Source organism: Amblyomma americanum, chromosome 4 (assembly GCF_052857255.1).
Source record: "Amblyomma americanum isolate KBUSLIRL-KWMA chromosome 4, ASM5285725v1, whole genome shotgun sequence".
NCBI lineage: Eukaryota > Metazoa > Arthropoda > Arachnida > Ixodida > Ixodidae > Amblyomma > Amblyomma americanum.
The window spans coordinates 105997790-106025329 of record NC_135500.1 but is presented as its reverse complement, the minus strand read 5'-3'; the positions used below and the strand labels follow the sequence as shown (position 1 = coordinate 106025329).

At 43.1% G+C, this 27540-nt stretch overlaps 1 protein-coding gene across 1 annotated transcript in view; it reads left to right on the top strand.

The window, feature by feature from the left end:
• Nucleotides 1-27540, top strand: part of LOC144128189 (MAM and LDL-receptor class A domain-containing protein 1-like) — a 197039-nt gene that overhangs the window by 130189 nt on the left and 39310 nt on the right. Inside the window, exons 37-47 of the mRNA XM_077661338.1 lie at nt 61-192; nt 1829-1974; nt 6249-6333; nt 9143-9262; nt 10835-10990; nt 13929-14014; nt 15953-16120; nt 18202-18298; nt 22577-22726; nt 24169-24342; nt 25674-25775. Of these exons, the coding sequence (XP_077517464.1) occupies nt 61-192; nt 1829-1974; nt 6249-6333; nt 9143-9262; nt 10835-10990; nt 13929-14014; nt 15953-16120; nt 18202-18298; nt 22577-22726; nt 24169-24342; nt 25674-25775 (1416 nt within the window). The remainder of the gene's footprint in view (nt 1-60; nt 193-1828; nt 1975-6248; nt 6334-9142; nt 9263-10834; nt 10991-13928; nt 14015-15952; nt 16121-18201; nt 18299-22576; nt 22727-24168; nt 24343-25673; nt 25776-27540) is intronic.

Sequence of the window (27540 nt, the reverse complement as noted above, 5' to 3'; positions counted from 1 at the left end):
ACAGCTTCCGATGTGATACAGCATCGCACGCCTCAACTTGCGCCAACCTTCTTGTTTCAGGCAACTACTTACTTCTCTACGGCAACAAAACGAGGTCCACAGAACATGGTCGCGCCAGCATCTCCTCTCCCACGATCAGGAACACAAACAAGCTCTGCACACTAGAATTCTGGTACAACTTCGCGAAAAACGGTAAGGTGGACGTAGTGCGGAAACCAGTCTAGTCTCGGCGCACATGAATTAAATTTCTACTGGCATAGAGTTCGTTTAAGAGACGACTAAGTATACGTATTTTCATGAGCTGATTAATTGATTGATTGATTCGTTGACTGACTGGTGGTCAGTTGTTTGTCGGTCTGGAAGACGGCCGTGATCTCCTGGAAGTGCCCTTCAAAGTAAGGGTATTAAAGGTGTCGGATGAGAGGGTGACTGTGGCGTAATACTCATCTTCAGATGCACGCCGAAATTAAATACAGATGTCTTTTTAGGCACAATCATACTGTTCTGTTCCCTTTTGTATATGATTCTGCGTGCCTAATTGAGCTTGTAGGGATCATTTCCTCGTGGACTGTGTGGAACGGGCGTAGTGATCTCGAGTGACTACATAATAAATTCAGGCGCACTCTACTTGAGCACAAGAGGAAAAAATGGCGGGCGATCGGTAGTCTGACCCGCGGAAAATACACAACAATAATTTCTGGCGTCCTTGCATGTCAGGCCACATTCCGTACACTTTTTTACATGCACCGTTACTGCACACTTCTTTGTAGTTCTTTACACTTGACTCTCCTGCATATTTGGTCTTCTAGACCATGTCTAATCTCCAGTAGCCATCGAAACTGAGTTCTGGAGACCGCTCGCTCACTACTACTCCAACGAGTGGTATCCGGCGCGCGCGCCACTCTCCTATATGCGGCCACTCCTCTTCATATCTCACTTTCTTCCTTACCTTTCACTTTCCACAGTAGCCACCCTTAGGTTACCCATTCCTCCACCCGCGTCAGAACCTCCTCCGCCAGCGATACCCTATCCCTTGGTTATTCCTATGCCATGGATTTCCCTCTCTCCACCTTGCACCTGCCAATCGCAGCATGTGGCACGTGGTTCTTCAGGCCCACCTGGCAGGTTGAGGCTTCAGAGAAAGACGGACAATCATCTTCGGACACAGAGGCTCTAATGTTATCGCTATGCTAATGAATAACTCTTCGGTTGTATTAAAGATTCGTTGTATTCGTTGTATTAAAGACAGACAGTTTAAAGTTGGCTATAACCGAGGTGGTATACTAAGGTTAGTTCTGTCTGAGGTCTCGAGAAGAAAAATCGTGATATCCGAGGTCAGCACATGGAAATCTTTATATCTGTCGTGGCACGCTTGAGTTCGGTATGTCACAATAAGTGTGTTCGTAGCCGTGGCACGCTTGAGTTCGGTATGTCACAATAAGTGTGTTCGTAGCGCGGTGGGCAGGCTATCACCTGGTAAACACAACAGGCGGACCACATGCCACTTACTGATTGACTGCAGTCGCCATTTCCGCTTGCACACAAAGCTCGCACAGAATCCAGAAAATCTACTGCATTGAAAACTCTGTGTGAGCAGACTTGAGGAATATTCCAATCTTACTTTAAAATTTAATGATGAGTCTGGTGTCTAGAAAACCCGCAAATGATTGAATTTGTACCACCAGCAGCAATGCTAAACTCAGCATGCCTGCGGAATGTCGCTGCCCGGGCAATGAGTTTGGTGCTATAGCAATTAAATCGGCATTTCGCGAGAGATGGTGTTTTCATTTTCTCAACAGTATTCCTCTCACCTGTGGTCTGTTTGCAGGGGCAAGCTTGGACGTGGAATTATACATGACTGTGGATGGGTTTACCATGGCTGTCTGGTCTCTCGGCGAGTTGAGCAGGATTCCTAAAGAGGGCGTTTGGACGAGGGCTTCCGTTGATATCGGGCGGTACCCAAGAGAAGTCAGCGTAAGTGATACAAAATACAAATTTTTGAGCTCTTTGGACTCTGATGATACTTCAGCGGAGTAATGGTGGACTTGACTGTACAATATCATTAAAATAAGATAATTAGTGGTAGAACATATGGCTGACTGGGTGTGCAATCGAAAATTGCCTATGGCTCTGCTTGTGGCGGTTGTCCAGTGTGTTAACTTAAGACACGACATAGGATCTTGAAATAAAATCGCCGATATCAGATAGGGGGGAAAAGGAAGTTGTGTAAGGGTTAATTTCCAACTATTTTTGTGGAATCTCTATTCGCTAAATCTGTTAAGATATGCGATTCCCACCCTCAATCCGGCTCTTCCTAACTGCACACAATACATTTTTAACAGCCCGGATTAAAGGGGGACCGGGTACTGAGATCGCAAAAAATTCAGAGCTGAGTCGATTTTTAGAAAAACAGGTTTTGCTGCTAAATATACTCATGAATATATCTCCGAAAAATTTCAACTTGCAAAACAACTCCGAACTTCAAAAAAAAAAGAATATTTTGAGAGTCGCGCGGCTGAAAAACGAAGCGGGAGCGACTAAAGAACGTGCCATTTCACACGATCGCCATTCCGGAACCCCTTCCCATTACCACCATTCTGCCACCGTTTGAAAGCTCGTTTCGCGCCCTTTCATTTGCAACTTCTTTGACAGTTCTCTTCTTTAAGGGCTTCTTCCTTGGTTTGGATTGAGCAACTGAAATGAGCTTGGCTTCTATTCATTTGGAAGCAGAGCATCAATGAGAGGATTCTATTTTTAATGACTTTTAAAATCGTGCATTAAATTTTATTAGTTACTTGACAGAATTCCTAGCCAAACAATTTTTTGTTTCAGCTCAGAGATAGTTTTGCCAGTGAAGTTTCGCTCACACAAGTGTAAAAAGAGAACCGCCACAAAGCTCGTCCTAAGTGATGCACTTCTTCCATGATTTCTAATACTTTGCAAGCGATTTTATGTTAACGGCTTGTAATGAAGGCCACATTTAAAACCACGAAACTCCTTATTACTGATATAACAATTAAGCTATCCAAAAACTAATTACGTATTTAAATTGTACATAAAACCACATTTTAGTGATAATTATGATATGAATTGTACCACAAATGAAACAATAGTCTTGAGACGAACGTCCCCCCTTAAGCACAGTTAGAATTTAAAGGCAGTGGATCGTGTGCACAAGCACACAGAACTGAAAACTTTTCGTCGGTAATGTTTAGCTGGCATGACATATCCGACAGTGCGCGATTACATGTGTTTTGAAAATTTCACCAACCAAGCGCATTAATATCGACGGCATACTATTCTGTCCGCTTGGCTACGTCGCAGGACGGCAGCAGCCGTTGAATGGTTTCCACCATATGAGTGAACTCAATATCAGGCTCTCATCCTGCAAGCATTCTTGATTTTTCCGCCAAGTATTGGGGATTACTGGTTACATTGCTTTCTAATGAAGTCATGAATGCGGTAGCGATTCAGTTAGAAACTTTGTTGCATGTTCTAAAGCTGTATCTCTGGCAATTCAAAGGAAATAATGAAATAATTTTGGAAATCACTGCGGCAACCCCCACTCGAGGAAAGCGAAAGCAATGACGCCTCCAAGACACACTTTGCCCCTCTCTGCCCCTCTTTTATTCTCTTTGCCCCACTTTGCCTTATCGACTGATTGATTAGTGGTCGATTGGTTGATTGCCTCTATTGATTGCGATGCTCGATGTTAATTCATCAATTTTCCCAATTGCTGTAATCATTTGCCTTAATTAATCACATCTACTCTGATTATATCTTCTTTTCATTTCAATCGTACATTTCAATTTTTGAAATTTGGCACCACGATTCTTTTCGAAATTTGGCGCCATGGTCGTTCCCGCCCACTTACTTGTTTTCACAACCATTCGCTATATTCACTACCATTCTCTACATATGGGACATTTTTGGCTCAAATTAATTAAGTAATAATCTGATTCACATCAAAATTTTGCGCATCATTTTCACATCGTCCTCTATCGATTATAACCATTTGATTGTTGCTATCTCTTCTGAGAACGCCATAACTGCTGCTGACACATTTTGCGAACACGAAACCACCGACATAGCCTAGAAATACTTTCGCATTACAAACACGCGGTGGTCAGTTTGTGAAATGAAACACTGTGATGCTACTTCTTCCGTCCGAAACTAAGACGTTGGAGTACGGAAGGTTTTGTGCCTATGCAAGAAAAAAAATCGCCCTTGATTGGAAGTGGCAACATCTTTTATCACCAGAGTTAACAGATACGTTTGTACCGGAAAGCAAAACTAAAGAAATAAACACACGCGGGCACGCACACGGGCACAATCTCAAAACCACGCATCTAGGCACCTGCCGAAGCGCTCAAATCATTTTACGCCGAGGTCCGGAACGCACCCATCGTCAATGTGAATAAAGCCATTAGAGGTGAGTAAGCTACAATGGGAGTGAGCTGTTCAAGTACTGAATAAGGAATATAGCCTGATGTGCGACTCATTTGACTTTCACGGCTGTTTTAGATCTAACTGTTAAACACTGCACAGGGTAAGATATAGTGAACATAGACTGAGCTTAACTTTTTCTCCCGGGTATTTATTTTTCCTTTTGCTGCTTAGTTTGCCGGTACTGAGAAAAAAGCTACAGCAGGCACCCGCAAACAAACAGGCAGTTTGCAAAGTTCCTGTCGAATTAAAACGAATGGTGACTGGCCAAATCCAGCCTAATAGTGTGGTGGTCCAATTCATGTACGTGATAAGGACTTATTTATTCCAAACTTTCTCATATTATGATCTCGGGTACTACGACTAAAAGTATTTACTACAGTTTTTTTTTTCATGCTCGGAAGAAGACCCTAGGCGTGTTCGCAGGTTACTACGCTAATCCGCAAGTCTTGGGTCGAGCGCCTCTCTTCCCCAGTTTCCTTAATACCAGTTTTATTTTCACCCTTTACTTTAGCGTATCGAAATAAACCGACCGAACTGCAATGTCCTGAACTATTCCCTCTTGTCGTACTACCTTTGAACATTGAGAAACCAGGTCAATAAAACATAAGCTATCAATAACCTTACCTGCCTAAATTTTCCTTTACAGCTTAAATACAATCGTTCTTCGAAGCATTGTAGATAATATATCAAAAAGTACTTGATAAATAACCTTGTACAATTATTATACCGGCTCTTCGTTGTCTTTCGACAATTTCATATTACATATATCATTTTCTTCCCTCACTTCTGCCACTTCCGTCTCTATGTCACTTCTGTCGCTTTGTCTGGAAGCATTTTTTAACTGTTGCTGCAAGCGCAAATAAAAACCATTTTTTTGCAAAACTTTTGTGCTCTGGTGTCTGTTTTTCCGGAACTGTGCGAGCCTTTTCAGTATAGTTATGCCTGCTTCTTGATCCTGGCTGCACTGTACTGCGAAATGTACAGGAGAGCTGTGCTATCTTCAGCCATACGGCTTTCCGATAGATCTTTCTCTTTCCTCGATAGAGAGAAGTAATAGAAGTAGACTTTACTGTCACGTATATAACTATGGTTATCACAACTCTGGAAGTGGCAAGATACCAATATTCTTCATAAGGTGGCGCTGAACTTAGAAGGCAGCGCCATTATTCTATGGTGCCGCCGTCTTTCACACATTTAGGATTGTTCATTTTTCTTCCCTATCTTTAAACTGGGCACTCTCACCGTGTGATGCACTGTAGGGCTAGCGGTCGCCTCATTGCATCAAAAGGAGCTGAAAAATGGAGCATGAGCACAAGACTGGCATGTCGTAGCTGATTAAATGATCTATGGCACGAATAATTACTCACTGTGAGTAATACTTTATTCACAAAACTTATCGCGATGTATTATCGAGATGTAAAAAAAGAAGGCTAACCTAAGCGCTTGCTTTTTACGTTCACTAATTCCTTTTACCCTTTTCAGAACAATTCCATGCAACGATGGGTGAGAATCTTTGAGCACGAATTCACGAGGAAAAGAAAATATCCCTGCCTTCTCAATACAGAGGGACATTGTAGCAGGCACCGGAAAGTTCTTTTAGGATTCGATGCTCGATATCTCGCCGCCCACTGCAGTTTTCTTTTCAATGCGAGCTATGTGTGAGACATAACATGTGCCATCTTTAGCGCCGGCAATTTAGGAAGTAGGATCAAAAGGTGGTAAGGTAGAGGTCATTATATTGAAGCAATTCTGTTACACAATTATGGTTATAAGTTTTAAATTATGTTATCCCCTTTCAGTTCTCCTTCTCAACGAACCAGTATCCGCAATCAAAAGCTATGTTCGCAGTGGACGCCATATTGTACAGCGGATGTGCCCTGCCAGGTGAGTGGGGCTGAGATGAAAACGTGATAATCTCTGGTGCCCTTCTGACCTTCACACGTTACTTTTGGACTTTTGGTCAGTAACTATCAGGCATGAAGCCAGGAATTTTTTTCGGCGGGGGGGGGGATATATTTTTATAGGAAGAAGCCCGGGGGGGGGGGGGGGGGGCAGGGCCTATGCCTAACAAGAACACTGCTGGGGCTGGGGGATAAGCGTGATTTCGGGTGGGGGGGGAGGGGGGGGGGGTATCGGGCTTCTCCTTGGATGCTTGCCTGGTAAGTATTCTGTTGTTGTAAAGGAGCAAAGGTGAACTTCTGTCCTGCTTCGATAACAGAAGCAGTCTAACGTATGGCGGTGTTTACTGGCAGTAAGCTATTAAGATAAGCTATCACTTAGTGAATGCAGAAGTTCTGTGCAGCTGGAAATAGGTGCATTTGAGTATTTACGAAGTTGAAATTTTCTGTCTTATTCACAGGAGTACGTAATAATTGAACTATACTTTGGCATTGTATTCTGCATATTCAGCAAGCAATAGCACGGATGAGATTCTAAAAGTTTAAGCATATCTGCATTCTTCTGCACATTCAGCGTAAAAAAAGCACAGAATGATGTCCTGAAAGCCTAAACATGACAGCTACATTGTTTCTGTCTCTAGGGGTTTTATGGCGTACAGAGCCAAGATGTTCGGGGAAGGCTTGTTTGTGTTCACTTAAACGTTGCACTGGCAGTAAGCTATTAAGATAAGCTATCACTTAGTGAATGCAGAAGTTCTGTGCAGCTGGAAATAGGTGCATTTGAGTATTTACGAAGTTGAAATTTTCTGTCTTATTCACAGGAGTACGTAATAATTGAACTATACTTTGGCATTGTATTCTGCATATTCAGCAAGCAATAGCACGGATGAGATTCTAAAAGTTTAAGCATATCTGCATTCTTCTGCACATTCAGCGTAAAAAAAGCACAGAATGATGTCCTGAAAGCCTAAACATGACAGCTACATTGTTTCTGTCTCTAGGGGTTTTATGGCGTACAGAGCCAAGATGTTCGGGGAAGGCTTGTTTGTGTTCACTTAAACGTTGCACAGACCGGCTGCAAACAATAAGGCCTCCAAATCTAAAAATGTCATAAACCTCACATTACATCAGTTTTTTTGTCCAAATTACACATTTAAATAGGCGTACTCGCGGAGCGCAAAAAGGAGCGCTTGTGTGCGGAAAACGGCAATCATCCGTTAATTCTGCTACGTTTGACTCTTATAGCATTAAAATTATATTTTTATCTGTAATCGTAAGCACTGCCGCCACCGCAGCCCTGAGGCTCGGGACTGGAGCAGACTTGGCCACGTGTCCAGCTGCTCATGCCTTAGACCACTTTTTCACAGCACGAGTTCTGATTTCATCTTCACCTGTCCAGGCAGGTATTGACAGCGATACTTACTATCAATATTTGCTGACTGACGCCGCCTTACAATGCAGAAGCTAAACGCCGCCACGCCGTTTGTTTCACAGTCAAGAATGAGGCTGTTGGTATAGGGATGAACAGTCGTAGCGCGAGAATGAAGGATATCACGTGAGCAAGCAGCACAGTGTGGAAGCCTTTTTCACATAATTTGCAAAAATGCCTTTAGATACACGTAAAGTAGCCGACGGTTCATATTCGCGAATTCAACTAAATTGAGATTTGACAGTCTAATGATAATTCACGCTTTAAAATGTTTTGCAGCAGTTCAGTGGAGCAGGAATTTTCAGCCTTGTCTTCAGCAGGGCTCTGGAGCACAATAAGTCCACCTGCTTGGTGCTCTATGTAAGCTGCTCGATGCTCTATGTAAGCGGCGTGTGGAGATTGTTCTTGTACGGAGCAGCCCGCAGGTTTAACGTCTACGCGGCCCATGCTCGTGTATGCGTCTAAAGTCTATGCAGCCCAGGATCGTGTGTGCAAACTACTTTTTCGATGGGTTACAAGATCATAAAATTCGCGCCGTTCAACTGTTGCACTACGATTTTGAGCAGATTCGTTGTCTAATTAATCGCACTATTCCCGATTCTCTCCTATAAAGGGACAAATTTATTCTGTGTTTTCGGCGTAAGATGTGTTACTCCACATTATTCTGCGCCTGCATCTTCCCGTCCCATTAAGCGCCTCTCAATACTTAAACAAGGAAAAAGATTAGCGCATCGCCCGCACCAGCCGCTCTATATTTAAAGCAAACATTTTGTTTCTGCCTATTTCGACGCATCCCTGATATACATTCTTGATGAACTGTGACCCTATGTAAAGCACAACTATTGATTGCGCATATAATAGTAGTCTGCTGAGTTCAGTTTTTTTTTCTAAAATACTAAGGCGTGATGTACTTTTTCAGAATCACTCTTACTGAACAGCCGCCGTGGTGGCTGAGTGGCTAAGGCGCTCGGCTGCCGGCCCGAAAGACGCGGGTTCGATCCCGGCCGCGGCGGTCGAATTTCGATGGAGGCGAAATTCTAGAGGCCCGTGTACTGTGCGATGTCAGTGCACGTCAAAGAACCCCAGGTGGTCGAAATTTCCGGAGCCCTTCACTACGGCGTCTCTCATAGCCTGAGTCGCTTTGGGACGTTAAACCCCCATAAACCAAACCACTCTTACTGAACAGCCATTCGGTGTAACACCGAGACTTGGTGCAAAGCAGCGCGCACAATCGCTGCTGCGACATGAAAGTAAATATTGCTACATTAGTTGATAGAAATATATTTTCATCCTAAAATAAGTAACAGAAAGTGCAGCGTGCTTCTTCAGTGCATTTACTAATGCTTTCGCTGGTTTGGTGCTGCAGCTAAGCAGGAGGAATGTCCCGACAGCAACTTCCATTGTGCTAATGGCGCCTGCGTAAATTCCTACGATCGCTGCAACTACGTTGACGACTGTGGTGACAACAGCGACGAGCTGAACTGTGGTGAGTGAGGCATTTCAATCCGTGCAGTCTGTTAAGAAGTTTCCAGCATCCCAAATCACGTGGGAGACGCATGCAAAGACAAATCTTTGTCTGCCTGTCAATGTCTGTTGCCGGTAAAACAATGGTGTGAATGAGATTAGCGACAACGCTGGTCTGGTACATGCACGGTAGCCACACAAATAAAATCACATGTGAATAAGTGTGGCTTATGTATTTAAAGAAGCTGTTGGTATAGCGGTCTCCGAGTAGCTGATGAACAGTGGCAGCGCGAGAAGGAAGGATGTCTTGTGAGCAAGCAGCACACTGTGGAAGCCTTTTTCACATAATTTGCAAAAATGCCTTTAGATACGACAAGTAGCCGACGGTAAGACGGTAAGATGTTTCATTGAGTCCTTCTAATGACACCTAAAATAGAGGCGTAGAGAGAAGAAAATAAGCGCGGAATGCAACTTTTAGCTGCAGACGCTTCTGCAGACACAATATTTTTGTTGGCATAGTTCCTAATATTTACTGCAAAAAGCATGGTGATATTTCAAGCTCTGCTTGGAACAACTGCTCCGCAAGGCGTGTCATCTTATATTTGGCTGATGTGTAGAGTGTGCTCCTTTCATGGTATTTTTGTTGCTTTCCTTTCATCTTGAAGTTTCTTCGCAACGCCACTGGGGAGCTTACTCTGCGCACCGCAGGCATCACACCACAGAGTAGTGAGAACCTGAAGTCACTGTCTTCTTTTCGAAGAGACGTCACAATTATATAGCAACGCATGAGACTTGACAAGCCTGAGAGGTCATCGACTTCGTTCTTAATTACCTAGAATAGGCACAGGCGCACTGCTAAAAAGGCGAGCTTTTTTGTATGCGTCTGTACACGCCAGAAATATGCTCCGTTATCTAAACGCGCTTCTTCTGCACTCACCTTAAATAAAGCACTTCTTTATACCATTCCTTGTGCAGTTAAATTTGACCATATCCACGGCTTCTCACATTAGGTCTGGTGAGGACGGTTTCGTGCCATTTTCTTTATGCTGGTGTATATATTATAGGCCGGTTTGATTTGTTACGAACATATCAAGTTGTAATCCGTGAACCCCCATTAAAATACCTTGTATGTGATTTAACTGGCGTGAATTGCTTTCGGATATAGCCGGAATAATTTTGGTAGCAGAGTTAAGCTTTTAGGCTTTTATTTATTATCGCCAGTAACCTAATATTGACGATGTGACACTTTATTGGTGCTGTGAGAGTAATTTTTTTCTTTTGCATTCGTGCATAGTCATCGTTGCTTTGGTTTCAAGAATACCGACTAATGTAATAGGCTGGTTGAACCATAGCCACAAAATGTGATCCACTTAGAAATTGTCCTGACAAGGCAACAGGCAGAATACAGTTCGCATAGCGGGCGTTCGCAAGCATAACAGGTTTCTATGGAATTTTCATATCCATCGCAGAAGCAAACTACATGCTTGAAATTTGAAAAATTTAAATATGTATGCACTGTAGTTGATATACAGCGAAAGAAGGGATTCAGCGTGCTTAAGAAACCTAAGAGGTACTGCAACTTCCCTAATTTCAGGCGACCACCGACTTGGCTGCAACTTCGACACATCCTTCTGCGACTGGACACCAGAGGCACCGTCTGAAGGAAACTGGGCTTCGTGGTCCCTGAACAGTCCCTCGTCGTACCTCTCAGCGGGACCAACACGGGATCACACAACGGGCACCCATGAGGGTATGGATGCTTCTTGAGGGGATTAACGAAACACAACTGCAAAATATGAAGCAAAAATTACTTTCTTTTAATGGAAATCGTGTATCTATAAAAGAGGCAAATCACTCGTGCAAACGGCCTCTTTGTGTCAGAAAATATTCCTTACATGATTCGGTCTACTAAGTATTTCACTGTCGGCTGTGACAACATTTCTGTAGAAGATTAATCAGTTGTTGAGACTCGGCAGTGTAGTGCAAATTAATTTCCTCTCTCTCTCTTTGTGTTCGTATACTTAGTTTGTGTTAAATTTTCTTTGCTTCTCATAGGAAGATACTCTCGTTTCGAACAATTTCTTTCCGTTCTCGCTTTTTTGCTACACTTTTCGAGCGACGATGAGACAGGGCTTTGCAGTCTAAGGATTTAAGGAAAGCGGTGAATTTTGAGTGCCCGAGTATCACAAAATACACACAATGTGAAGAATGCTACTGAAAGAAAGCCTTTAGAATATTGCTTAGGTGACCAAATTTTCCGAAGAAGGCTCTGTTTGTGTAAATATAGAACGATGTTCACTTTCCAAGCAGAGCAGTATTTTGTCTTTATGCATTAATTACGACAGTCAGTTGGAGAATCAGTGATCTTCGATTAGCTTGCACCCACGAAACCGTTTTTCGGTTGCCATTAAAGATGCATTGAGCTTTCTTCTTGTTTTTCTCTCTGGCAACCCAAATGTGATTGTGTGACCGCAGACTATTTTAAGAAAAAAATCGGTGATTTCGTGGAACACCAATAGTGTCCTGACTAGAGGGAGAGTTATGTGCACTAAGTGCACTAGGGTGTGGCTTCTTTCCGTGTTCAGTAGTAATTAGTGCAATTGTTTTAGATTGACTGTCTCTCTGCCACTGTTTGTCTAGACCAAGTTTTTTCCACACTAAGAAATGACAGCTTTAATCTGTTGCAAAGGAAGTTTTAGCAGTTCATGTCACCGTATCGTCTGCAGGCGAGCTGCCGCACAAGTGCTATTGTGCTGTAGAGTACTAACAGTGCTGCACATAGCAAAACTTCAGCCAATCTCTGAATCAAAAAAGCCAGTAATAGTGTAACCCTGTAAGACAGGCTGCAACACTTATGCACTCATGCACTGTATAAAAATAGAAAAATAAATTCCCGCACTATTGCTTCTAGTTTTAGTTACCTACATTTACTTTTTATCCTAATCAAGGATGCCTAAGGCATTCTGGATTAAATTTTGTGTAAAACAAATCGTAAAAGAGAGCTGAATTGTGATTATGAATTATTATGTGGAAACATATTGCGAAGGATATCGCGTTTTTCGTAAGAATGGTCATTATGATTTGGGAGGTTTACAAATGCTAATCACGGTTTGCGATCACATGCCGAGATCTTAACAGTACAGACATATTAGTTGGTTGCTATTGCTTAATTTTAGACTGAAAGCAGCGCGAAACACAGAAGAGGAGAGAGAGAGGCGACACAGACATATCGCCGAGTAAAGAGGAAGGAAAACGCCAAATGAACTCGAAATTCTTAACAGCGCAGTGTGCGCGCGTGTTGATTCTCTGTCAGCTTTCATGCGTTAGGCGTTGTGTTCGAATTCAAATTTAGAATGCTGCCCTTCAAACGAACCAAAAAAATAAATTCTGGTTACCATAAGAATGTAATGCGATAGCATTGCTAAGAGGTGGCCGCATAAAGTCTCTGAAATATTGCACTGAAAGAAAGCACGTCCATCTGTGGTAGAGGGATAACGGTTGGAGTCTCGACTAAACCGTTTTTTTTTCACTGCAATTGCTTTTCTTTACTCAGAGGTTCTGCATAATGGAGGTGGTATGACGGCACGACCCTGTAAACCGATAAGTAATTGCATGGTGATGTCATCACTGTTGTACTGTGTGATCATTGTGGAGTAATCTAATTACCAGCTCGAGGTTCCGTGATGGTTACATCACGACCTTCTTGACCAATGCAGGGTTTCTCGGTACGCCGACGCCATCTACCACGCTGAATTCTCAACTGGGTTCTAGAAAAACACCCAACTTTTGGGCGCGTGACTTCTTTCTTTCAATGATGCGTAATGTAGTAGTTTACAGTTTATAATAATTTATAATAAAATTTCACCTAGGGCTGTTTTGGTTTCGGTTTCAACAATCGAACGATGGCTATAGCGTCAAAGTTGCATATACGAGTAAGCGAAACGAGGCTTGAGGAAAGGGCGATATAATCGCTCGTTCGTCGCTTTACTTCGCTACATTCCTAAAGCCATCTTGCCTTAGGAGCTGAAATGATAACGAATGAAGAATCAGCGATTATATTGTATTTTTAATGTGTCAGGTGATGCGTACAGAACTTTGACTTCGCAGAGCTGTTGACACCGAAACGCATGAATGAAAAGTTCGATTATAAGCTATTTAGCGCTAGCAGGCGAATACTACGGGCTGACCCATCCAAAGAAACTTTTTACGCATTACTTGAAATAAGAAGAAAAAGTGACACCAAAATTCGACGTCTATACTCCTTTAACACTATCGCGTTCAAAGAAAAGCCTTTTTGTGAATTCTATAGGGATTTGATGGGGCTGAGTAGTCTTTGTTTTATTTCCTGTCTGCCGCCTCCATTCTGCGGTGTAGCTCGCGTTGCAGTTTATTTATTCATTTATTTATTTCGGAATACTGTCAATGCCCTTCTAAGATTTTTACAGGAGTGGACAAGAACTACGGTATAAAAATACAGTTTCACTGAGTAACGTTTGAAGCTTAACAGTAGGATAATACACAGGCAACTCGTGCGGCATGCACAATGAATAATAATATTAATATGATAATCGATCATTTTCATATTCATTTGCTCTGAAGATTGGTATCTGAAAGTCATTTGCTTTATTGTTGAACTAATTCCCTGGGGATTTAATTCTCACTATATTTGTCTCCATGCTGCCTCCTAGGAAAATTCCTGATCTTCCAGTCAAGCCTGTCGAAGACAAATGCTACTATAGTCGGCCCGACTCTGGATAATAAACAAATGTGCATGGTGAGTAGGCAAATTTCTTAATTTCCGGCTATTTTAGTTGCGAGGTTGTCTATGCACGACCATTTAGCGGTTTGGACATGAGTGTGGATTCAGCTGTTGCACAACAGGGTAAGTGTAATGCTAACGAAGGCATGAGCGATGCAACGGGAGGCAGTGGTGCTATTTAAGGTTAGACACACCGATCAGGTGAGCAGATGTGGTAATCTCATAAAAAGCGGCACTTAGTATCAGATTAGCAGACAGTAAAATGCGGCATACAAGACTCGTAAACACAGTGCGTCTTATGTGTGTGTTTTCAACAAACCGAACTCGAATTTACATGCCAGGGTGGCTGGCTTATAAAGAACAGAAACAAAGCGACCAAGCCAAGAGGGAGTCTGAGAGTCCTTAGCGAACGCTGCGACAAAAATACAAGAGTTATTATCAAAACGTGTGCTACGTAGCCTGATGCTCCTCCTTTCCTTGTTCAGTTTGTGTTGTGAAAAACTCATCTTCCTCCCCTCATGCCTTAATGCGTAAAGGTCGCCGGTAAGAAAATAGCAGCGTCAGTCGCCCTCATAGCCAGGCAGCGATCGACAAGCACCAAGAGAACGCCCTGGCCAACACGCGCTGCCTAAGTGAGAGCAGTTTGAGTCCCAAAGAAAGGCTGCCTATATGAGAGCACTTGTCAGAGTACTGCGCTATGGTGCTTATAGAGGAGTAATTTTAGGTAGAGAACCAGTTTTATTAGGTACTGTATTTGGGACTGGGAACATTTCTGAATTATTCTTTGCTGGCACGTCCGGCGGCGGTGCAGTTTCTGGAAAGTAATCCTTAAGGCTGGGCGGTCTTCCAGTCTAGATATGTTATGTACCAGTGCCATTGCTACTTCTTACAGATTTGCAATATAAATATGAAGATGACAGCTACATTAATGTCATATCATTTTTTACAAGTCGCGACAAAAGAACAATATTTTTTTGTTTTTCACCAACCAGCTCAAGACCGAAAGCTAAAGGATATAGGTAGCAATGTGCCTGCCTTTTGATCTTTGCGCTTCGAGTTCCATATAATGCAGGATAAGAGATTTTGCTAGTGACCGAACCTGTGTGATATTTATTAACATAATAAGCGCAGTTTGTGTCAAAACTCGTGAAAATTTGGAAGGTGCGTCTTTTACGGTGCAAAATTGACACTTTCTAATATTGGAGCTGTCTGTAGATTTTATGATCAATATTTTGGATGTGTTTGTGAAGAGAGTGCATTGTTCATGCTTATGCGCATATGTACGCTATTTTTATTCTATGTTGCAATGCATGCGCGCTTAAAGTGCTTATTTATAAAGGCACGGATACTAAGTGGCACATTAGAAATAATTCAACTGAATCAAGATGCAAGTAGATCACACTTGAAGCGATGAAAAGGTCCCTAAGCGTAGCAACCAAAGCAATGACTCCCTGGAGGTGCCGGCAGGAAAAATGGGTTCCTTCACGCAAGAGCTACTATGTTATGAACTCGAGAATCTTAAAAGCGATTTGTTGCTAAAACACTGGAACCCTTTTGGAGAGCTCGGCCGTTCACTGCTCTAAGAAATTCCTGAATGCGGTACGTTCATCACGCCTCTTTGATCACTTTCACTAAACATAACGAACGTTACACAGAAGGCGTCTTCTCTGCATCTGTTTAGCGGGCGTGGACGGAGCTTTGCAGTGGCAGCGTTGGAGGAAGGGGCTCCGAAACCAAAGACTTACTGCGCCAGACAACATTGTGGTGGAAAGATGCAACTGTGGGAGAAATAATAGCAGCAATATGAATAAAGTTTCATATAGTGTACGTGAGTCTTTTTCTGCTGGCGTTAGAGAAAGGTCAAGCTGTCCACTACAAACACTTCACAATTACACCTCTTGAAAATAGAATGAGTCTAGAATGACGAATTCATGTTTTGATGAAATCTTGCAGATCACGTTCTTCTACACAGTCCAAGGCAGAAGCGAACCACTGCTCTCACTGAATGTGCGTACAACCAAAGACGGACAGTGGAAATCCGTATGGGAGCAACAGAGGACGACCGAGTTCTTTCATTTCACGGCTGCCAACGTTATACTTAAACAGAGTGAACCATATCAGGTGGGAGCACCGGTGTTAGAGGTTTCATTGCTTTGCAATTATTTCGACTCCCTGTTCGCTAATGATAACAATACAATTTCTATACGAACATTGCTGGCCCGCTGATGCGTTCTCGTCACATAACAGAAAGGAGGCTCTTTGGCTATTAAAAAAATGCTACAACGGTTGGCATACTTTCTTTTTATACCTGACGGAAAGCCTAAAACATGTGCCCGTTTACGCTGGCCGGCCTGCGTCAGGTTTAAAGCACAGAAATACGAATGGAACAGTGCAAAACCTATCGAGAGAAAATATATCTGCATTTTTAACGAAAGTTGGCTGGAGACTTTCAAAAGGAGCCTCGCACGTGGGGGCTTCCGCGACGCTTGCAACGCTCGTGGCGCATTTTTCAGAGTCGAAATCGACGACGCTTGAAGCGTCACCTCGGCTGTGAGTAAAACGTGGTGCGCACTAGGACAAGGTTATACCAGTTTCGCTCATTTCTAACGCGCGAAAGCCTTTGATGATTGTTTTGTCTTTTGCTGCTGCCAGTTGCAGCTCGACTCAGGCAGAGAAAAATGCAAAGCCCACTTTCCACTCTGCACATTTCTCTTGCTTTTATTTTCGGCGTTATTCTGCACCTTGTGCTTAGATAAGTTGTTTTTCCAGCCATTACTTTCACGCCTGTGAACATGGACACCAATATTCAATGCGCGCTAGACAGGCAGACCAGCCATTACTTGTCACTTTATGAGCTTGGGGAGTGCGAGGGTTGAAGGGCGAAGACGCTATAGTACCTAAAGGCAGCCAACTCTCCGTTCAGTCTCTATCCAGCATTTCTACAAATTTGTCTTTTCTCCTGAATCAAACGCACAAATTGGTGTTCTTTCGGCGAATTTTACTTTAAGAGTGTACAGCGCCCGTCTCTCACACATCCTCTGTTCCCCTTCAGGTTGTCCGTAGGTGGTCAGCGGAGGTTTCGGTGGGGAATTGGTGCAGGAATTTTACGCCTAAACATGTGCCGTTTCACTGGCGCCGAAACGTTGGGGATTCAGCGTAGGCAGCGTGGTGTTCGAACATTCACAGTGAGCGGCAGTTTAAAGAAACGCGCGATCAGTAGCATGTTGATTGTCATCTTGATAAAAGCGTCTTTCACGCATTGTTCTCACGTGAAAGTTCAAGCAGAAGACGATTTTAACTCACACGCTAATTTCCAGAGCAAAAATTGGAATACAACTAGCAGGAGTCTGTCACGGAGAGAGAAAGAGACAACTTTATCTGCAACGGGTGTCGAGAATTAGGGCTGCCGTCGCCCCCATGTGGGGGCGATGGTGGGATTCGCTGAGCAGCTATATCAAACAACCTTTAATTGTTGCGACCTCCGCAAATCAACAAGCATCAACAATACATTCGCTTTAAGTTGTTGGGACCATGCCAGAATAGTAATAAACATATACTTGCATACATACGTAAGAGGGCGAGATGCGGCTAAGGCAGTAAAATGGCTGTTCACAGAAAATTAAGATGCAAAGAGCGGTAGATTCAACTTGCATTAGGGTAAACAATACTAACTTCCCTAGCTTTTTACGCACAAAAATTTAAGCTTAGAGGAGCATTAATTACATTGATGCACAAGTATCTAAATGATCATTTCGGCACAAATGAAGTGCTTGAACAAGTAACCCAAGCTTGCTTCTCAGTATACCAGATGTGTACTGTGTCCTCAAGCAGCTGGCCGATGATAATGGTCACGTCCACAAAATGTGTAATAAGAGAGTATGCCTGCATGAACAAATCAAGGATAATGAAAAGAAGAAATAACAAATAAGCCACATCGGAGCGCCGCATGTATTGCATTGCTGCATGTATGGCGTTCTTTTGTCAGAAGCGCAATAAATTCAAATTTAAAATTCAAACGTTACCAAACCACAGATGGTTCAAATGGATTCATAGCTCTTTCATTCGGCAACTCTTTCTATCTTTCTTTTCCTTCCTCTTTCATGTGTCCCCCCACTGAGCGCCTAGAGCATTCATCGATAGCGAGATTACTGCTGCACTTCTTTGATCGCAAAAACATGTGTATATTTTACTTCTTCTTCAAGGTTGCCTTCACTGCACAGCACAGAATAGCCAGGAAGCAAGGCTACGTTGCTATCGACGACGTAACCTTCTCGGAGAGCTGCGAATTGCACCACGGCGGTGAGCATACTATATGCATGTGATAGCGTGGTGTGTTTGCGGACAAAAGCTTACATAGGCTTGCAATCCATGAAAGACACAAATTGAAATTTTTTGGTAGGATGCAACACGAATAACTGACCTTTCTTATCATATCTTCTTAATGAGAGCCTGAAAGAAACAAATGAAAATTGTTTTTTGAAAAAGTAAATGGCGCAATATCTGTGTCACATATCGGCGGACACCCGAACCGCGCCGTAAGTGAAGTGATAAAGGAGGAAGTGAAAGAAGAAAGGAAGAAGAAAGAGGTGCCGTAGTGGAGGGCTCCGGAATAATTTTGATCACCTGAGGATCTTTAACGTGCACTGCCATCGCACAGCACACGGGCGCCTTAGCGTTTTGCCTCGAACGAAGCGCGGTCGCCACGGTCGGGTTCGAACCCGGGTTCTCCGGCTCAGTAGCCGGGCGCACTAACCACTAAGCCACCGCGGCGGGTCCAGGAGGAATTACAACTTCAGTTTTATCAATTCTGCAGAATTTTGAAGGCAGTAGAAAATCAGCGAACGATCGAAAACAGCGTGCAAAGCTTCCAAGGCCCAAATACTATTCCCATATGAAGCAGTTGTATTAGAAGTTTAGATAGGAGAGAATTCGAAGCTGCGTTGCTGCTGTAGCAAGAATTTCATAATCATTTGGCTAAAAATGGAACGAATGGTACTAGAACATAGATGGCCGACGGTTTCGTCATGGTGGCAGTGTCTGTCCTTAATGTCTCAATGTTTTTCTCTGCTTATTCTCTCCTAAGAGCTCCATGGTTTCCGCTCGCGCAAGAGAAGAAAGGAATGGCGCTTGCCGCCAGTGTTGCTATTCTCGCTAGAATTTCATAATCTTTTGGCTAAAAATAGAACGAATGGTGCTATGAGCATAGATGGCCGACGGTTTCGTCATGATAGCAGTGTCTATGTTTAATGTCTCAGTGTTTTTTTTGTGTTTATTTTCTCACAAGAGCTCCACAGTTTCAGCTCGCGCAAGAAAACAAATAAAAGGGTGCTCACCGGAGGCGTAATATAAGTACGCTTTATTCACTTGGAAGGGTGTCACGCAGGGAGACACGATCTCGCCAGTGTTATTTTCAGCCTGGCTAAAAGAGATATTCAGAAGCTTGGATTGGGAACAGTTGGAGATAAAAGCTAATGGATAAAAGATAAGAGTAATCTGCGATTCGATTATGACTTTGCCTTGTCAAGTCAGAGCATGAATTCCAAAGCATGACGAAGGATTTGGGCAGAGCAGAACAGTGGGTCGAAAAGTTAATATACAAAGAACGAAAGTAATGTTCAACAGTTCCACAAAGGGACAGCAGTCTAAAATTAGTAGCGAGGCGCTAGAAGTGGTAAGCAAATACGCTCACTTAGAATAGGGAGAGACGGCTGATCCAGATCACAAGTGCAAAAATAACTAGAAAAATAAGAATGGAGTGGGGCGCATTTGGGAGGTTCTCCCAGATCATGAACGGCAGTTTACCGATAATACTTAAGGGGAAAGTGCACAAAAGCCGTATTTTACCTGTAGTCACCTATGAGGCAGAAACGTGGAGGTTAATGAAAACAGTTCTGATTAAAGGGCTATAGACATCAAAATTTTCCTCTTTTGGTTTATTCTTCCAAACGATGTGTTATGCATGGAGCGCCCTGTGATATTCGCTTACGACCGGCAAATAATTCATAATTGGAATTCTTTTCTTACACTATTTCGGTTTCATTTTCATCAACCGAACGATAGCTGTGACATGTAGTTGAATTCTAGGTCACCTGAGGCACGCAGAAACGGCATTATAACTGCTGATACGTCGTTTGTTGTATTCTAGGTCTTGAAGAAGGCTGGTTTATGTGACCTAGTGAGTTAAAACTACGTATTACCGTTTATAGTGGAGTCACCTTAACGTCACCTAAAGTTCAACTGCATGTCACAGCCATCGCTCGATTGAAGAAACCGAAACCGAAACAGCATGAGAGCAGAAATTGAATTACAAATTACTTAGCTGTCGTAGGCGAGTACCATGCGGTGATGCATATACTGTATTCTAATGTGTAACGCGCCATTCTAAAGAAGAAAGCATGCAAGAAAATTAGATGGCTCTAGTCCTTTAAGTTGTGGACGAGGCAGCGAGCTATGGAAAGGAATTTTATAGGTGTAACGTTAGAAGACTGGAAGAGGGCAGAGTGGGTCAGAGGAAAAACGCGGGTTAATTACATACTAGTGGAAATAATGAAGAACAGTTTGGGAAGAACGGCATTTTGGGTTTGGGCAGTGTGTATAGTGCACAGGAAAGATAACCAACGGTCGTTAATTGTTACGGACTGGATACTAAGAGAGGGCAAACGTAGAGGGCAAGCGTAGAACCAGAAAGTTGGGTCGGCGGATGAGATCGAGAAGTTTGTTGGGTAATGTGGCGGCAACTGGCAGAAGACTGGCTTACTTGGAGAGGTATGGGAAAGGCCTTTGTCCTGCAGTGGAAGTAGTCTGGCTGACGATGATGATTATTATCTTCAGCCATGAACGCAGTAGAAACTTTGGACAAATCAGTTTAATTTATCAAGTTTTACGTCTTGGGATGGAACTCATCAAGGCTTAAACTTTAACAGGATGTGTTCAATATCGGGTGACAGTTTGCCTTTCAGTCGCCCGAATACTGGCTAAGAGAAGGCTTTGTGCTATGCAGAGCGACATTTATTCTTAAATTTATTATAGGTACGGCATCGTCAGGGCAGAATATAGTATGGATTATAAATGCATTCTGCCGGATGCTCGCATTCCTATTCCTTGTGGCGAGAAAACCTCAAAATTAATACAAAAGACAAAACAGACACGCAATTAATTGAGCAGTAAACTTGCCGTTTAATTTTCAGAACAAGCTATGTGAAAATTCAATTATAAGTTTTTTTTCTCATTTTTTTTATTAGGGACATATCTATAAGCATCTTAGGACATATGCTCACAGTATCTTATACAGTCACCTGATCTTCCACAGAAAAAGGGGCCAATCACGAACTCACGCGCTAGATTTTAGGACTGCCACGAGTGTTCTTGCACATGCAGAATACGCACAGTCGGAAGTCTCACTTTCAGCTGTGATCCACGGGATCAGAATAGTCGGCACCCGCAGCTTCGTGTTTCTCTTGCATCGAAGGGAACTAATTCAGGTTGAATATCAAAGAAGCGCTGCGCAAATATCCGTATTCCGATTCTGTGTGATCATTAACAAGTGCAAAAGTTGAAGAATACATTGTCAAAAGAACTGAAATGCTCTAGGAGTGGGCGGAATTGCAACCAACTACCTGAAAACATGCGATGCTTCTGTCAATCTTCAATTTTTCGGTATAACCTGGCGAGGGTAATAAATGCAACGATCACATTGAGCATTTTCAATACTCTACAGGTTTAAACTAACAATACAGAGAGTCACTGCCATTCTCGCTAATACGCGCTGATATTCTTTCTCATCGTTCACACTCGTCCTGAAATGAAAGCATTAAAGGAGTACAGACATCTAACTTTTGGGTGCGCGTTCTCTTGTTTGGAATGAGGTGTAAGACATTATTGTACATGGATTACCACCTCGTAACCTGCTACGACCGCTAAATAATTTATAATCGCATTTCTTTCTTGTGCTGCTTCGGTTTCAACAGCCGAGTGAGGACTGTGATGTCAGCGTCTGCTTACAGGTCACGTGAGACAAAGGAAAACTGCAATATAATCGCTGGTTCCACATTCGTTGTCATTCCTGCTCTTGAGGAATGCTGGCTTCATCATTGTATTAAATTAAAACAATGAAGCAACAATGGTATCGACTTTGTTCAATGCTTCACGTGATATAAAACCATTCTTTGACGTCACAGTTATTGTTCGGCTCTTGAAACCAAAACGGAAACAGCATGAGAGAAAAAATTCGGTTATAAATTATTTAGCTGTCGTAGAGGAACATCATATCGTGATTCATGCGTAGTAGTGTCTTCCGCATCAATGTAAAGAAGAAAGCATGCCACTAAAATTTGGTGTCTATACTTCTTTAAGACCTATTTCTGCTCACTCGGGCACACGCTCCCGGCTAGCTCACTCAAGAACACATTAGCAGCCAAATGCGATTTTCACACCGTTCGAAGGTTAAGATTTTAGACGTGTCTAAAAACTATCGCCGAGAGACACACAAATTCCCGATTGCGTCTGAAGAATTGGGTGCGTGCACCAGCGCAAGCATTTTAAAGGTGTTTTACTCGGTATGAAATCTGTTTCCCACAGCCTTGCCACCGACACCCACAGTAACCCCGGCTCCATTCACATGTGGCAAAGGAGAATTCCAGTGCGCGGATAGCATGGAGTGCATTCCACTGACGAAGGTGTGCGACTTCAAAAGCGACTGCTCCGACGGAGCTGACGAAGCCCGTTGCGGTGAGTATTGGACGGCGCGTGTTTCTCGATTATTGCTTGGTTGCGTGACTCATCCGGCTACTAGACTATCAACTGTACATTTGATATCCAAGAGGAAGTGATCCTTACTGAATCATTTTGGATCCTGCTTTTCAATGAAAAGACCAAATTTTTCTTTCACGAACTTATAGAGCGAGTTGTAAGGGCTGAGTTTTAGCATATTCTGACTCCTATTCTTGTTATACTCTTAATATATCTATTATGCATGGCGGTGTTACTGCGCTCAAGCCATTTTATCCATAGAGTAATGGCAAATTTGCTTTTTTTATGAAACAAGATTACACACCTTCTGGCTGCAGACGGAGAAGCAGCATGTATCGTTTTCGCACTTTATCTTTGAAAAATACTTTTGAGAACGATTATTTTGCGCGAATTGACAAACATCTCAGAAAAGCTGCGAATATACATAGGTATATACATGCAGTACGTTTATTCTTTTGTTCCGGTGGACATTTCCAAGATCATAAATTTGCCCGTAAGTTCTAAAAATTTATTCTTTCGGTTAACGGTTCGCATAAGAACGGCATCACTAGCGTGAATCTTGAAAAACCATTCATGATTTCAAAACTTTTCTGCAAGGCATACAGTAATAGAGGATCAGGTACATCGTGCATCTTTAAGGTGTCCTCAAATCTGTGACCCCAAAGGCCGCGCAGGTGCGGTACATTGCGTCATCATCGTCGTTTTTCATTCAAATGTTGCCACGTTTTAATTCAACCTTAAACGACGATGCTGTTTTTTTTTTCGCCCGGAAGTAAAGTCAAATGTTCACCCTCAGTGTTCGCTTTCAATATTCGTGTCGGGATATACTATAGGAGCGCATTCACGTTTTGGGCACTGTGTTAAACCTGTGCCTTTGCCACTGTCGGGTGCAGCCCACCCTGGAGGCTGTTTCCACGACTTGGCCGGGAAAGATGAAATAAATTTGTGAATGACTTACTCCAAAATGAGGAAACGCCACAGATCACATTGTTTTAACGTGCTAGACTCAAACAGACCTTGAAGTTAGCAGCAGCGCTGCTTAGTGGCAAGAAGCGGCAATGGTCATACCTGCCAGCTGCGATAAGTATGCTAGCACCCCAAGAGCCTCATTCTCTCACAGCATTACGCCAAGCTTCATGTGCTGCACAAAATTCTTATTCGTCATACGGAGAAACCATTTTGTGCCATATTATAATAGCGTTTCCTAAGTATATTGGCCCCATATTATCCCAGTAATCATAAGCGATACGGGCGTGGGCGTGTACGCAACGGATGTGGCTTTCATAGTGATATCTTGCTGTGTGCGATACTTCTGAAGACACGCTATGTTTTTTCTCAGCTTGTATTTCTTTATTTACTAAATTGGCTGCTTTGTTGAACATGGAGCAGCCATTAAACTATACAGATATGCTTTATTCTAGGTGCCTGCGAATTTGCAAGTGATCTGTGTGGTCTGGAGAACGAGTACCCTCATGCCCGTTTCGGATGGAACTGGACCAAGGTCCAAGATGCTAAGCGCAACAAGTTCTTCCCGAACACCGACAGCCGACTGAGCGAGGACGGAGCATACGCGATGTATTCGTTGCTCAATCCAGGTAAGTGATATGCATAAGCCTTCCATGCCTTTGGATAGTCGACTTACGCTTTTGTGGCAATTGAAATGAAAAGCCGTGCAATAATAGTCTCATGAGGTACGGTCTTGTAAAACTTTTTGTCAAGCAAAACTCGGCCTGTTTCTACACGACCCGAAGTATTGGATAACGAGGGAGACTGCAAGTAGACTGAAATTTATTTCCTGAGCTCAGTGGGGAACATTGAAAAAATTGCAAGAAAGTCAGCAGCTGAAAAAAGAAAATTGGGCGAGATCATTGAATTGGCGGGCTAAGTACATTTCGCGACTGGGAAAACAGCACGCATCTTTGCAGATCGCACTCTCTGGCTCGAGAAACATTTAAAAATTTGGTTAATAAGATAGCTGAGACCCTGCAAACCAATTACGCGTTACTGGTTCTCATTTTCAAGGTTAGGCTTATTTATTGAATTTGAAGTAGTCAGAAAATGGGCTGCAATTAACGGCTCTAATTTAAGGCTAACTAGTGCCTATGAGGTTGAAAAGCTGAATTTATACTCTCTAATCAATGGTGCACACCACCAGATATGTTTAGGCGAAGGTATAAAAGATTGAGTGTTATCGTGAACCTGTGTATTTGTACCACAAGTGGCCTTGTTAGTGCCAGCCTTACATTTAGCCGCCTGCAACGGTTGTCGCCTTTATTTTTTACTGCAAGGAGGGTGAGTAACTATTTTTTCCTCAGACTTACTTTTATTTGCTTTGCATTTAACACGGAATATTTACCTGCTGACTCGGAATAGCATGATCTGTAGAATTGGGCAAGAAACATTGCCGACGATTTCTGGAAGAAAAATTCTTACGGATTTTAAGCTGAACGCGTATTTGACATGACAGATAAGCGCAGAACTTAAAAAAAATGTGCAGATATTATGACGGGAGTCTTTTTCAATATTCTGACGTAGAGTAAATTATACCGTTCGCTTATCGATGTGTATGCCAACCTGTTCAAGGTAAGAGTTCGCGATAGCTTACTGCTCGTAATCCTTACATTCAACAACTGACACATTCGTGGAATTGCGAGCTACTTATCGTACCTCGGCGTACCATTCATACGGCTGTCACCCTCACCAATGTGTTACTTTTCTCATTTGCTTCCCCTCTCCCCTTTGTAACGCCCCGCTGAGAATTTAGGGTACTTAAATAAATAACTAAATCTTTGGTACTTTTGAATCCACGATTAGCCGGCACATACGGCTTATGTCGATGAAACGGTTTAGCGTGCTCGAGAGAACCATATAACCCTCTAGAGAATGCGCATATATCTTATACTTCTCAATGTCGATGCAACTGCAGAAGTGCCACATGGAGGGATTGACAAGGCAATGATCACTCCGCGCCTGGGACCGATTGCACGCTCCTGCGTCGTCACTTTCTACGCCTTCGTTCCTGATACTCGTGAGTGCCTTGTGCGTCTGATGCTCTGAATCGGGTTACATGTGTCAGCGGCTGGATTCTTTGCGCGCGTGGTAATGGATGAGCCGCTATCAATGCCGTAAAGAACATGGAAAACGAAAAATATATCTTGAAATTTCTTAAATCTGCTCAAAGCACTGAAGTATTTTGCGTACTTTCAAAACGACCTGAAGAAAGAAGACTTGAGCACTTACAGTTGTGTATTTTGACCCAAGAGCTAAATAATACCGAACAATATTACTAATATATCGACAGAGAAGCAGTACGATGAAAAACGAGGATATAGTGACCTAAAAAATGAACAATGTGAAATTGTGCACCCTTCGGGACTTTATTAGGTATAATAAAAAGGAAACTAACTTTTTTAAAGCAGAGGAATACATCCGTATTGCACATCTCATGAACTACCAAAATTTCATGCACACTTTATTTCTTCGGCATTTACACTCGCAAATTCAGCGAATGATTGCTCTGTGCCAGCATAGAATGAATGACCAAAGATGTCGATAGCAGACATTCGAAGTTCGCTGTGATTAAGTTTGAAAAATCAGCAGAGATTGTGTATATTCGCCTACTGCTCTCGAGCCAGGGCATCATGCCTGAGGAAGTGGCGAGCTAGCTACAATGGTGCCATCTGTCGGCGTCGTCGCAGAAAGACGTGACGACCGCTGATATTAGGCCTATTGGTCGGAGGCAGTTTCGAAAGAAAGGAGGGCGTCGTTCTGCTGTTCCGAGCCAGTGAAAGCACCCCACAACTCCCTTTACGGCCAGCCGCTGACAAACGTGCATTGTTTTTCGCGCATATTTCCTCTTTTGCGCAGCTCCAGCGAGAACAACCTCGAAGGTCGTCGTGTATACATCCGTGTATGCGGAATTAACTTTGCTCCGGTGTTTATGCGATGACTTCGGGGCTGAGGCGCACAAGACCCGTGCATGTCCACAGTGAGCATCGCAAAACGCAGCCGCCTTACGTGGACCAGTGCGCGCATTCACTGCGTGCCTTTTTACCTTTTTGTTCCCTCGAAAAGACCTGGGAGACACTGTGCATAAACTACGGCTGCCTCCCAATGACTGCTTTGTTAAAATGTCGGCTCGGGACCCAAACGCTCCGGCGGCTAGCCCTGTCGGTGGTGCATAGCTTAAATCATGGGAGCGTGCCGTTCGGTAGTGTGGGAGCGTTATCCCAGGAGTTGGGGCTTAAACGTAGAGCAGGCGACGACCGCGACACGCGAGAAAACAGGCAATTCCGACTGCAGTTCAGGAGGGCGCGGACGTGGTCCCACAAGCTCCCTTAGGAGAACGGACTCTCATACATCTAGCAAGCGGCCAAGCTCAACTATTTATTTATACAATACTGCAAGCTATAAATGCCCAAATAGGGCCGCGATCTTTTTCAATTTGCAATGTTCTATTTTAGGACAAGATAATGAAACCAATTTCCTCAGTTCAGTCCTTCCCAATAGGACGGTTCTAATCGGCCAAGCAAGGAGAGGGGATCAATCTTCAAGCAGAGACAAGAAACAGCCACTACATGAAAACGAAGAGGAGAAATGTTCAACTTTAGAGTCTCTGGCGTTAACTTTCCTCCCAGAGGCCGCTTCGCTGTGCCATTGCGTTTTCAGGTTAAACGCACTAGGCTTACAGCGTAATTCAATAATAAGCCTGATGTTTAAGATATTGCTCCTGCTGCACGAGAGTGGTCAGCGGGTATTTCTTTTTTCGGATTTCATCCGCTTCGGTCAGGAAG